The 14348-nt window shown below is 41.6% G+C and overlaps 1 protein-coding gene across 2 annotated transcripts in view; it reads left to right on the top strand.

The window, feature by feature from the left end:
* dok1a (docking protein 1a) overlaps positions 1-14348 on the top strand; it is a 68187-nt gene that overhangs the window by 22201 nt on the left and 31638 nt on the right. For both annotated transcript variants that reach the window (XM_083636345.1, XM_083636344.1), the window contains exon 5: positions 9347-9419. In XM_083636345.1, coding sequence (XP_083492471.1) covers positions 9347-9419 — 73 coding nt within the window. The remainder of the gene's footprint in view (positions 1-9346; positions 9420-14348) is intronic.

Genomic DNA, 14348 nt, shown 5'->3' with positions numbered 1-14348 from the left:
GCAGGCCACGAGACTCCTTAACATACACAAATAGTGTAATAGCCGCACTGTACCGTACTGTAGCTGCTACCATTACATATGTCTAACGTTTAATTGTATGTTAATAAGGAATATGCTATTTGCACCTGTATGTCAAATACGCCGAATTTAAAATGCCGAGTTTAATTGTATGTTTAATAAGGAATATGTTATCTGCACCTGTATGTCAAATACGCAGAATTTAAAATGTTTAAGCACGTCTAAAGTATGCACCCGACACGTGCACCTATGTGCAGTGAATATGCCACTGTCTCTGACTTGTCTTATCACTATACTGCCTTATGCTTGTTGTGTCTCTTGTTGTTTTTGCACCCATATGCCCTGTTATATTTGTTATATTTGTACTATTTGCACTATGTTGTAAACGGAGTCCACAGCACAAGAATTTCACACGTGATACTTGTACCATGGAGTGACAATAAAAATCTTGAATCTTGAAATCTTGAATAATCTGAGCTTTGTGGGGGTCTCTAAAATAGGCAAACACGGGGGCACGAGGGGTTGTGGGGGGTCGGCAAATACGAGTGGCAGTTACTGTTTTTAAGTGGTTGGTTACAAGAGAGAGAGAGAGAAAGCGAGAGAGACTTCACTGCTCATTACGTGGTCCAACACTTTCACTCTCACACACATGCTTACACGGGTGCGTACGCACACACAGACACGCGCGTTCGGCACCGCGGTTATGAGAGAGACTGATCGTTAATCCAACACTCTCTGTCTCTGTCTCTGTCTCTCTCTCTCTCTCACAGACACACACACACACACACACACACACACACACATTTGGCACCACGGTTATGAGAGAGACTGATCCTTACTCCAACACTCTCTGTCTGTCTGTCTCTCTCTCTCACACACACACACACACACACACACACACACACACACACACACACAGCAACCCATTTTCGCAACCCACACCAAACAATGCTTATTTAGCCAATTTAACATATTAAATGAATACTAATTACATCGAAATATGCATTATTTGTGATTAAAATAATGGTTGATGGTACATTAGATCGATTATTGCAATGCTCTTCTCTCTGGCCTATACCCACCAAACTGTCCAACAGACTCCAAATCATTCAGAACTCGGCTGCCCGGATCATTACCTGCACTAAATTATCTGACCACATCACCCCTGTCTCAACTCCACTGGCTCCTCCTGGAGTACGCCCCTTACCGCTCCCTGCGCTCCCTCAGCTGGCCTCCTGACCATCCCGTGAAAGTTCCCCATAGCTGCTTTAAGTGCACCAATGCATGTTCGAATTGTGGAGCTTTTTACCACGTGCGATAGCATGCTGGTCAACACTAGGCCACAAGGTGAACCGGTTTTTCATTTCATCCCGTTCCGACCCATGTGGCACTAAATACTTTTTACTTCATTCGAAAGATCTATTGGTTCTGAGTGTGAGAAAAAAAGTTCTCCACGTGAAATCTGTCAGTTTTTTTTTTATTGGCGTTTGCGGTCGGCAATAGTCCTTCCTTCGCGTAGTTACATTGTTGATGAGTGAAGAGGCTCGGCATAATGATCCGTATCACGTGCTCCCCACTAGACCAATCGGGTGGCCGCTTTTCTGAGGAATCATAGTAAATAAACAAGATGGCAGCCCCCTCGTCCTCTACATTGAACGGGGAAGAAGAGGAATGTCGAGCTATAGCTCATTCAAAACTACGTAAAGAATTAAAGAAACAATGCTATATGCATCTCGTGTCAGTAAGGAAAGAGGGAGTAAAAGATTTTACCAGTACACGGTGGGATACATTTAGAAACATCGCCAAACGGTGGCTTGCCTTGCAAGGGGACAGCCAGAAATAGCAGAGTCGTATAAACATTGCATAGAAATCGACTTTGAGAATGTTCCTGAAGATGCTGGGTTCCACTCAACATGCTACACACGCTTCATTGATAAAAAGCGTTTGGATGCGGCCGAGAAAAGGCAAACACCACAAGGACCATCTGGTACAGGCTGAAACGTTTTCAGCAGGTAGGTAAAAACAATTGCACATACACATACACACACACACACACACACACAATCAGAGTCTTTGGAAGCTACATACTTTGAAAGCATGCAAAGCTACCCTAGGAGAAATGTAGTTTAGGAAAGCACAAATTACACAGTAGCTTGTACTCTAGTTAAAACTTTGTAAAAAAAAATCAACTACATTAACTGTGTGACAGGCTATATATGAAATAAAATCTAATAGTCTATATAAAAGCACAATGGCAGCAAAAACATGCCTCTCAATTGAGTATGTAATAGTTGCCACCCAACACATTTAATGTTATTGTAGTTGTCAAATCTGAGTTCTTCTGGGTTGTGTTTTATCAGACAAATAAACAGTAAAGACTCCTAGGATTAGGGCAAGAATATCAGGACAAGCCAATCAGAGGCAGCGTAGGCTGTGTATCTTGTCAAGAAGTACAGTAACATTATTGGGATCCTGGTGGTCTTCACGGTCTAGGCTGCCTTCAAAGCGACCAGGACCAAAGAAAAACGGGTGATTTGTAAATGGATTTACCTACTACAGTATATGGATCACACTAACAACAAGGAAATAGGGGGCACTATTTTGGCCATTAGGGTAATAAAATAGCCCCTAATTGTTATGTATTTGTTCAAAGGTCAGTTGCTGAAAGCTGAAGAAAGATGAAGGAAGACATGAGTATTCTCCTTCATATTCGAGACAAAGACTGTGTCCTTGGAGGTGCGGTACCACAATAAATGTTACTGACAGTACACCAGATTCTTGATGAGGACTACTGACACCTCAGAAGAAAAGTGAGTATTATATTCCATTATTATCAATTAGTAATTGCCTCACATTATTGCAGATTTAAGAAGTAAAGCATTGGCCATCTACATCAGGGGTATAAAACCTACGGCCTGGGGCTCAGAACCAGCCTGCCAGAAAGTCCAATCTGGCCGATAAGCTGACTTTGTCATGTGTAGCTCATCATTGCACTGAGAATCCTTCAATCAAATGTGTAAGGCAGGTTTCAGGAGCAATTTGAATATTAAGTAGCATACAGTATTCATGATCTGTAAATCACAAAACTATTTCCGGTGCCCTTGAAAATGTGTTCTCAAAATGTGGAGGTGCTGAGAATGAACCAGCTACGAAAGATGTTTCTATATCTTGTGAAGAAACATCAAAATCTTGATGCTTCAAACTACAGGTAATTTTAAATAGTGGCACTTTGGCAGCTCTAGAAAAGATATTTATGCAATACAAATTTTCATTTGGATTTCTTTCTCAAAAAAATTTCAATATAATATAAAAAATATATTGATGTTGCATTTCGTGATATTTTGCAAGTGAAAAATAAGCACAGATTCTGTAGTGTCCCATGGTGCTCGTTAAGGCTGTGGTCATCCTTGACTGACTTGACTGAATAAATGACTGACATCACCCTGTGATGCCCTCGCTTGTCTCGGAGAAATGTATATATTTATTTGTTATGATCAAATTGACTGCCTCGCCTGCCCTGCAGCTCACATACGCAGCCAGCTCGGTCGCTGCTGCGTGGCTTCGCCTGCTTTACTGGCATGCGCAGCACACAATTGCTCAACTTTGCATCACTGATGACACCACTCACTGATGACATCTGATGACATCACAATGTCTATGACATCATCAGTGCCTATGACATCATCAGTGCCTATGACACCATCAGTGATGGCATAAGATGACATCATCAGCAGGACAAAAATGTAAACAGAACAGACAGCCCCTTTTGTATATAGATATAAGTATATAGAGGAGCACTTTATACTTTGTATATAGGAGCACTTTATACTTTGTATATAGGAGCACTTTATACTTTGTGAATAGAACAGTATAAACCCCCAATACAATAGGTACAATAGACAATAGATAAAGTTAACCAAATATTTCAAAGGTGATGATTTTACAAATTCAATCTTTTGGTATCAATATGGCGTCAACTCTGCCATTGGTCAGCTTGGCCAGTTACTTTGAAATTGCACAGGGTTAGTTCAGACCCTAAAGTGGGTCTCTACCAAGCCCATTTAGAAGTCACCTATCATGGAATTTTTAAGCAATCATAGTTTATAACCTGTATATATGTAGAAGCTGATACATGTGTGTAAAATTGGTTTTCAATGTGAATTTGTATTGATTCATACCCTTGTGATCATCTTTCACTATATTTTTATGTTGCAGACAGGATACATTGAAGAGGAGGCTGGCCCATGATTTTCCCCAGCTGGTGTTTCACTCCCCCCGCAATCGCAACATGTGCGAGATGGTTTTTGTTGAGACAATGTCCGCAGATAAGTTGATAGACAGGCTACCTCATACAACAGAGTCAACTGAGGATAGGGCTAACCCTAACCCACAGACCCCCAGTTGATATGGTTTTTGTTTCTCTGATTCAAATGGGAATATTTTTATTGCTAGATATGATTTTGTCCAGAATTACATGGCTATCTGTGTCGTAGGTTGATACATGAGAGTGCAAATATGATCAAAATATTGTAGTAATCTTTACATTCTCTGAAGTGTTCTTGTAAATGAAACGATGGTGAAATTTGATAATTCATGGATTTGCCATTTTATTTCTTTCCTCTGATTACAGTGTCAACTGAACATTTTGATGTGTAATACAGCTGTGTTTTTCCAAATTTACCATGTGTATGTTTCGTTTTGCTTGGTGTCAATCACTGAAGTTTAAAATTCACAATTGGCTATACTAATGCACAATACTTGTCTTAGATGGTGTAAATTTAACAATGATGAAGTTTGATAATTCCTGAATTTGCTGGGGATTCCCTGTAACCACGTTGAGAACCACTGTTGTAATGAATGCAAGGCTGAGACATTCAGGGACATTAACACATAATTTCATACCATATTATTGGGTTGATCCTGACTTGTAATGGTTCTATTGTAGAATTTAACATTTTTGCACTATTCACAATTAAGGGGGCGATGGAGCATTTTGATTAATTTCAGCCATCTTGGGCCAAAATGTGCTTCTTTCATTTCTTTCCTCTGATTACACAGTGTCAACTGAACATTTTGATGTATAATCCATCTGTGTTTTGCTCAATTTACCATTATGTATATTTCATTTCACTTGGTGTCAATCACTGAAGTTTTAGCGTATTTTGTACAAATTTGCTAGATTTCATGGTCTAAATTCACACTTGGCTATACTAATGCACAATACTTGTCTTAGATGTTTAGGTACATGTATAGGTGTCGGTTTGAGAGATATTCTATGTAGCTCACATGAATACAAAATAAGTTACAAGCAAAATTAGCAGCATAAGATTTTCTTTTTTCTTTAATTCACATCTATATACAATTATGGGCCGTGACAAAAAACTGCCAGATATTTTGCGGAGAATTTTTAACACAAAGTCTATAAGGGTGCTCTCTCTGAAAAAATGCATTGAAAAAGTAGTGCCAGGGAGTTGGAACGAAAATCACTTTCTAGGCACTTTTTCTTGGTTCACCTTATGGATAACGCTATTATTTCAACATCAGTCAGTCATTTGGAACGGAAAGGGCGCTTTTATTGTGTGGGGACGCTGGATGACTTTCTCGTTTCGCGAAGGGGTGGTGTGTTTCAATACACGCCTGACCCCGCCCGCTTGGGACGCTGCCTTCATTTCGACAAGCATACACCTCCACACTCTCTCTCACACACACACACATGGACTGCAGCACGACCCACAGTGCTAAACAATGGCTAAACACCAAGGGCTGAAAGAAAACCACTATTAATCAGCCAGAAATTGAAATTGAGTTGCATTGGCTGCAGGCACTGGTTTCCCCCTTGTGGAAGAGGGACAGCAATCTTTGCAAATATCGAGTTCTGAAATGCGTGTTTCAACATTCCAACCCAGTGATCCTTTGTATCGACATTAAAGGAAGACATTCATTTATTTTTGTAAGTTTTAGTTAGGTATTTTGCGACTATTTTAACATAGACGGTACTTCAAGCACCAGCCTGCCAGCCCGCCAGCAGATCTGTGTAAAAAGCTGTAACACTCAAACGTGACTATGGAGCTACAAAATAGATTTTTTTTGGACACCCAACCCAGCGAAAACCACATGGGATAGTTTAATGTCCCGATTATGAAGAAACCCATTCGCCAGAATACAATGTAAAAAAACAGAATATTATGTAATATATGTACAATATGTACAATATGAACTCAATCAATTTGAATAGGCTATATTATCCTGACCTATAATGCCTAGCCTATAATGTCAGAATCATGTTTTCCAGTTACACCTGAGCAAACCAGTCAACTAATAAAATAGTATAATTTAAATATTAGTAAGTTATCAACAAAAATAATCAATTTCTGGTAATATGCAATATGATGACAAAATAGTGTATCTATAAATAGCTTGATTATCACAGTTGGCCAAAATGATGAAGTAATGAGTGGTGTCCCATTTCCTAGGTGATTGTTTTCAATCCCTACCCCTTTTGGCTCTGTTTTGAAGGGCAAGGGCCAAAGTGAGGGACACTCAAAAACAAGGGGTAGGGGTAACAATAACAATTGGGATTGGGCCTTATAAGGGCTCATTATACTCGAGCTAGGCTCCGCGAGGCGGAGCTCCGCAGGTCACGTGCAGACCTCGCGCTGGGGCAGATGCTTTTATACTCAATGGCAGCCAAGTGATCAGCATGTTACATTGTACAATGGTAATAGTGAGAACAGCTGTGAAAAGTCGCAATGAAACACTATTGGCTGGGTTTCCCAAAAGCTTCTTGGCGCTAAGAAGCTTCTTTAACCCTTCTTAAGGCCCCCTTAAGAAGCAAACGCGTTTCCCAATTGCTTCTTAGCCTAAAATTATCTTCCGTTAAGAAGGCTGCGTTTCCCAAAAGCTTCTTAGCGCTAAGATGATATTTCGTTAAGAAGGTTTTGTAAGAAGGATCTGGGGCATTCTTAACACCTTCTTAATGACGAAACACTGGCAGATCCAGCCGCGTCAGGCAAAAGGAGATACTTGTGTCCACTGTTCCTCTTGTGTTTTTCCCTTTTTCCTTTCTTTCATGCACCCTTAGTGTTTAAAATTGGGGAACACTTGAAAATCTCCCCTGTATGTATGGTTACTTGTGTTTTAAATGTTTTACCGTAGGCTATATTCCTCTAATCAGAATGGATTCCTTTTATAATAAGAATGTTGTGGATTTATATAGCACCCACAGAACCCAAGGTAGCTTAAATTATGTAGTGTTTCTAGCAATTTTGTTGTATGCTGTGTATATAAAGCAATTTGAACTGCAGTCCATGTCTGAAATAAATAAGGTTTAATAGAAGAAGTTCTTATTTAACATGACCACGATTAGGTTATTCTACAACAGTGTTTCTCAACCACTGGGTCGTGGCCCACTGGTGGGCTCAGAGAGCCATCTAGTGGGCCGCAGAGGACCTCTCACATCGAGATGGTGGACAGCTCCAGTTAAGATGCTTCTTAAGAGCCTTTTTTTTTCTTCTCTTCTGTTAAGAAGGCGTTTGGGAAACACTTCTTTGGAGCCTTCTTAACTCCTTAAGAAGCTTCTTAACTCTTAAGAAGCTTCTTTGTTGGGAAACTCAGCCATTCTGTGCAGTACTGAGTGCGCTTTCACTCTCAAATGACCGTATATCAGCACATGAATGAATCACCAAACTTGTTTTTACTGCCGTAATTTAATAATAGCCATTTCAGTTCTCAGCCCCGATAGCCTACTCTGTGCTGTTTTTAATCTCTCCCAACCATGCTCTCAACACAACACTACTTGTTGAAATTACTAAAAACGAACAGTTGCTAATCAAAGTTTAGCCTACCACATGGGTCAAGAAATGTGGTGAAAACACAGCTCAGTGTTCAGGGCTCAGTGGCTCGAAAGCGTCCATGTTTGGAGAGAAGCCGTGCGGAGGTCGCGCTGCTAGAAAAATCTTCAGGTACGCGGTGGACGGCCTACGGGGGTCGCGCCCAACACATTGACGTCATTTGACGCTCGCGCCTCTCGCTCCTCCCCCGCGGCGAGTATAAAACAAGCTTTAGTCTCTTTTCTATAGTGAGTAAGGTGTTAAACACCATGATCATTGAGTTGCTTGAAAAACAAAGTCTTTATTTTAAGTTATATTTTGGATATGAACTTCATTAGTCAACCAAAGTTTACTATAGAAGTGAAAGGGGGCAACATCATGCGCCCTGCATCTGATGTATGTGTGATCATCATTGTAGCTTGATACACACACACACACACACACACACACACACACACACACACACACACACACACACACACACACACACTCTATTATAGGCTACTTGAATATTGGGGGGATGTATCCTTTATCTCACCCTGGCGTGTCTTTGCTTTCGTCATGATACTATATAAGAAGTAACACAAATTACATGGAATTACAATTGCCATGATTTTGCATCACTCCATCCGTGGCTGTACCCCATCTAGCCACAACCCAGGGATGCCTGCCCCCGTGGTTGCCACACGCCGCACGTGGTCTGGGGCCGAATTTGCCCTTGTTTCAGAAAGATTAGCAGTTTGCATTGTGCCTGAAGTATAGACAGTTTTAACTTTCTAAATGGAGCCTAGCCTGTCCTGTTGCAGTGACAGGAAATAACCTAGGTTTCAAATTAAGCAATACGCCCCAAGAGGCCATGGTTTACCGTGATTTTACAACAGCTAAGAGGTGTTTGCATCCCGTAAACCCCTCTTAGCCGTTGTAAAATCACTGTAAACCACAGCCTCACACGATTCTTTGAAAATTGTCTATCCACCTCATTCCTAGCTGCCATGATGCCTTACGTGAAAAATGGGTGCTTCTTCCGGTGTAATCCTCCTAGCCCCCTCCCTCCGTTACATTGCTGACACGGACACAACATAGCCCGTCTGTAAACTATGTTTCAAAGCAGCAGCGAAGGGAGCAAATCAATATAATTAATAATAATAATAAATATAAATATCCCGACTTGTTCAAAGAGCAACAGATTAGCGGATGTGATAGATAACATTATTACATTCACTCAAATAAGTCGTCAAACGAGTTTATTTCTTTGTGACAAGCAAACTTTTTTTCAGCGTTGTTTGACGAGGAGATGTGCTGAGTACGAGCACCGCAGACCCTCTGCCAAGTACCGTTAACAACCAGCAGCAACAATCAGTCATGTTCTAGACCAGACCTTGCACCCATAATAATTTTACAGCGGGGCATTCAAAAATAAGGTGGATATGCATTCTATTGTCATTTGATTTGTAACAGCTCTGCCACCCCATGTCTCTACCCCTCTCCCACCCTCTCAGAGAAGTGAAGGATGTGGCTCCAGCTCTCAGCTTCACATGGAGGAGAACCAGCTATATGCCTCAACAGATGAAGGTGAAGAACTTCTCACATCCTCCTCTTCCTCCCTTTCTCTCTCTCTGTCCATCCATACCCTTCCATCACTTCCCACCACCAGTAGCTTCATAAAAAAAACATCTTTAAACTTGTTGAAGGTAACATTTGTTTGGCCGCTAGAGGCGAGTTTAGTGTAACGTAACCTCGCGTCACCAGGCTGTTCTCGGGGAGAAAGAGCCTGGTCTCCGTTTACAAGGGATTTTGTCACTCGGCCTGTTTCCGGCCTAGACCCCGCCCTATAGACAGGAAACAAGCAGCGGAAACAGAATAAGAAAATCAAACAACAAAACAAAAGATGGACGTACCGAACGTACCGAAATAAGTTTTTGAACAAGTTCTTGTAGAAACTTTGTGGATTCACCATATCACATGTTTTAAGCCAATACAGAAGCTTTTTTGTTATCAGGCTCTAGCTAACGTAACCTCGCCGCGTCAAGCTAACGGCAACAAAAAAGATTTTTTGGCGCACTTGTTTCCTGTTTCCTTGGTTTACACCCCCAATGCCAAAAGCGGTGTAAAGCGTGCCCAGACTAGCGTAACGGCAGTCTTATATTGAAGTAGTAGTCCCTGGCCAAGGTGTTGTAAAAGGCTTCCTAAAGATAACAAATATAAGTAAACAGTAAGACACACAGAGCAAAGATAATGGTAGTTAAAAAAGGACACGGGAAAAAAAAACACAACAGTCAACAGGTAAATGCATAAAAGACATAACAAAGTAACAAACAGGATATGCCAAAAAATTGAAAATCAAAATCCGAATTGGATATTATTAGTCTGTTCCCTAATAATAACCATTCAATCAGTGCGACTGATTGAATGCTTACCACTTTTATCCACATCAGTCATTTATTTGAAGAGCGGTTTCTACCTCCACGTATCCTACAGCAGCTCAATTCACCCTCTCAATAAACTCAATAAAACCGGCATGTCTTTTTTGCGAGTGGAAGCAATGTGTAATCTATCTCAGTCCAAAATCCGTATGTATAGACCATTTAGGCTCAAAGAATAATAATGATCTCATGATGTGTTTAGTCGCACTGATTGAATAATTCCTATAGGCTATCAATAAAAAAAAGAATGATAATGAAATTAAAAAAGGCTTCTGAACTGAATCGACACTGTACGTGCAGGCATAGATTTCATTTATTAAAAAATAGCCTATTTTGTGGTCACATATATAGGCTATTGTCAGCAGAGTCGCATATCTCCATATTTCATATAATGATGTTGGAAATATGAAGGTCAATCACATCATACAGGCCAAAAGCAACACAGTTGCAGCTGCAAAATGCAGGAGTAGCCTATATATGAATCATCTGTGTGCAGGCGATCCCATATTAAATTGCTTAAAAACACGATTTCAGACGCACAAGCCCGTCTTTATTGTCACACGATTACAATCAACACATGCACGGAGGGCCACAACACACACATGCTGACGGTGGCCGGTGAAATTTGTCCTCTGCATTTAACCCATCCTGGCTTTGTCCTTTCCTCCGGGGGGCAGGCCAGGAGCAGTGGTCGCTTTTCTCGTACAGCGCCCGGGGACCGACTTCGGATGTTGTCGTCACTGGTCGGATGACGATGACGATCTGATCTTCTGCATGTTTTTAATTGGGGGGGAGGAACCCCCCTGGGGGAGCACGGGGAGAACATGCAAACTCCACACAGACAGAAAGGCCCTTACGACGAGATACCCCACCTGGGCAGTGGGCACTGAGGATATGGGGGGGAACACAACCACAGCGCCCCAGGCGAGAATCGAACTCAGGACCTTCTGACTGCGAGGCGACAGCTCTACCACTGAGCCACCGTGCCCCCACCGTGCTTAGATGTAGTAGGCTATTCTAGCATGTATGACTATTACACATTTTCTCTGGGTTTGAAGTTGGCTGACCGCCTGAGGGTCTCAAATTAAAGAGGCATTGAGACAATGTTCATATGATGCATCAGCAGAGATTTATTTCATTTCTCCCATCCAAGCCATGGTTTTCTGCAGTGTAAACAAGACAGTACAAGCCAAAGTCAATAATACAAAGTGAATATCAAATGACAAATCAAACTGTTACCAGCTGGATTAAATAATTAGCTCAACATATTACAACAAATGAAATGTGCATAAACAGAAATAAGGCTTACATGTCAGGGACACATGGAAAGAGAAATGAGTTGGGAGGCAAAGAGTTCTCAGCTCTGTGTGAGAGCTAGATATGGACTGGCCTGGGCTCACACCTGCCTCCAATTGGCCTCCAATTGCCAATCAGGCAGGGGGATGAGTGACATTCTGGGTGTAACTTTCTAACCCACAGAGAGCTGCCATACACAGCATGAGGGAATTCACAACAATGACCATTTCACTGCCTCAGCTCCATTGCGCACACAGCCCCGTGCGCTTTGGAGACATTTATGTAACCTTTTTATGCCGGCTTCCACCATCCTGCTCTGCTAGCTGTGGCCTGGGGCTTTCACCATCCTGCTCTGCTAGCTGTGGCCTGGGGCTTCCACCATCCTGCTCTGCTAGCTGTCGCCTGGAGCTTTCACCATCCTGCTCTGCTAGCTGTGGCCTGGGGCTTCCACCATCCTGCTCTGCTAGCTGTGGCCTGGGGCTTTCACCATCCTGCTCTGCTAGCTGTGGCCTGGGGCTGGGGCCCACTCCATCCACCCTGCTCTGCAGCCTGAGGCCCACTCCATCCACCCTGCTCTATATAACTCTTTATGACTATAACTATAACTCCAATGACTCTTGGGCCCACATACATGGACATGCACGCTCAGTCCTACCCTCTCCTTCCTTTCTTTTTGTTGTTTGTCCGTGTTTTATGTCTGTCTCTGTTGTGTTTTATGTTCGGAGGTTGGCCCTGCTCCGGTTGAGTGAACGCTGGCGCGTTTGGCTGCTGGTTGCTGTGGCCAACCCCCCCAACCCCCCCCTTCCTTTCCTTTTGTTGTTTGTCTGTGTTTTATGTCTGTCTCTGTTGTTTTATGTTTGACCCATGTATTCTGTAAAGCGACTTTGAGTTCTTGAAAAGCGCTATATAAAATAAATGTATTATTATTATTTATTATTCATAGTCACAAAAAATAAAAGCGAAAAAGATAGAATTTTCCTGCATACTGTATACTACATCTTTTTTCCTGCATTTATTTTATGTTTTTGCTGAAAGTGAAATGTGTTATGGTCACTCATGATTCTCTGGAAGACTGGTTGGCTTGGTTCAAGCCTTAAAACTCGTTATATATGGATTTTCTTAAATGTCTATGGAGAAAATGAATGGGGAATTCACTTCTGGTGCAAGAAACGCCACATGACTGTTGAGCTCTATTAGTGAGGAATAGTAAGCAGCTCTGGCAGTACAAAGTGTCTTCCTATATGTTCTAAGACTATCTTGCCAGGCTAAAACATGATTGTTCCAGTTTGGTGGAACGCCATATCCTTTCAAGTTTTCACAAAGATTGCTACAGTTTGTGGATTTCAGATTCTTTTATTAACTTCTTTTTTAGAGGAGCAACTGAGTCAAGTGTCATTCGCAGTGAGCTTAAGGCACTATCAAAAAGATGATTGATATGAGAGGAAGTAAGGTTATACGGGTCCTCTGCTGAATTTAGACATAGCATTGAATTAAATGCTGATGGAATCGCTTCCTTAAATTTAGCTACAATACTATCAGACAGACGTCTGGTGAATATATTCTTGTTTAATGAAGTGTAGTCAGGTAATAGGAATTCAAACGTTATTAAATAACTAGGGATCTCACGCGCTACGTGCGCTCGATTCCTAGGCTTGCCCGCTACACGGGCTCTCCCGTCCTGCAGCTCGCCAAGCTGGCCCTGCAGCTCGCATTTGCAGCTCAGGCGCTGCGCGGCCTTGCCTGCAGCTCAGCTGCTGTGTGGCCAATAAGACCAGGATCACTGATGATGTCAGATTCATGACATCACTGACAATGTCATCAGTGGGATTTATGACATCACTGATGATGTCACAGTGGGATTTATAACATCACTGATGATGTCACAGTGGGATGTGGGATTTATGACATCACTGATGATGTCAGTGGGATTTATGACATCATTGATAATGTCACAGTGGGATTTATGACATCACAGTGGGAGAGTGGGACATACAGAGAAAGAGAGAAACAGACAGACAGAGCCATAGCTCCCATTTATATACTGATGATGATAATGTCCAATAAAAGAGGGTTCTGTGGAAAAACTACTGTGTTCAATATTGATGCCATAAGTCAAAACGAGGTCGAGGGTGTGATTAAAACAATGAGAGGTTTATTTAAACTCTGAGAGAAGCCAATGGAATCAAGTAAAGAGACCAACGCTGTGCTAAGGCTATCACTGTCAACATCCACATGAATATTAAAATCACCTGCTATAAATATTTTATCTGTACTAAGGACTAAACTTGATAAGAACTAAAAAAAATTCAGACAGAAATTCAGTATATTCAAGATTCAAAATTTTTATTGTCACTCCGTTGTACAAGTACGCACATGTGAAATTCTTATGCTGTGGGCCAGGAGGGTGGTAAATTATAACAAATGGAATTGGCTGTAATGTTTTCCAGGTTTGGTGTGACAGACTAAGCGTGAGGCTTTTGAATGAGTTATAGTTAAGTTTAGGTCTAGGGTTGATCACTAGGCTTGAGTTGGCTGCAACGCCCCCTCCTCGACCAGTATCTTGAGGAATGTGGCTATTAACACATTGAGTGCCAGCCATTTTTTCAATCCTGTAGGTAAGTTGTGCCAGGTTTTTTTTTGAGGATTCTGGCTCATTTTACAAGAGCCGAGGATTATTTTCTGTTAAGAATTCGTGAACACCAATCATCTAAAAATAACTAATAGAATGTGTGCTTTCTCTGTCTAAAAGAGTTAGTTTGCAGAGTTAGTAGTTATGTAGATA

This window comes from Poromitra crassiceps (genome assembly GCF_964638095.1).
Source record: "Poromitra crassiceps genome assembly, chromosome: 4".
Classification (NCBI taxonomy): domain Eukaryota; kingdom Metazoa; phylum Chordata; class Actinopteri; order Beryciformes; family Melamphaidae; genus Poromitra; species Poromitra crassiceps.
Note: the sequence above shows the minus strand (reverse complement) of the source record. Positions and strands in the feature narration are given on the sequence as shown.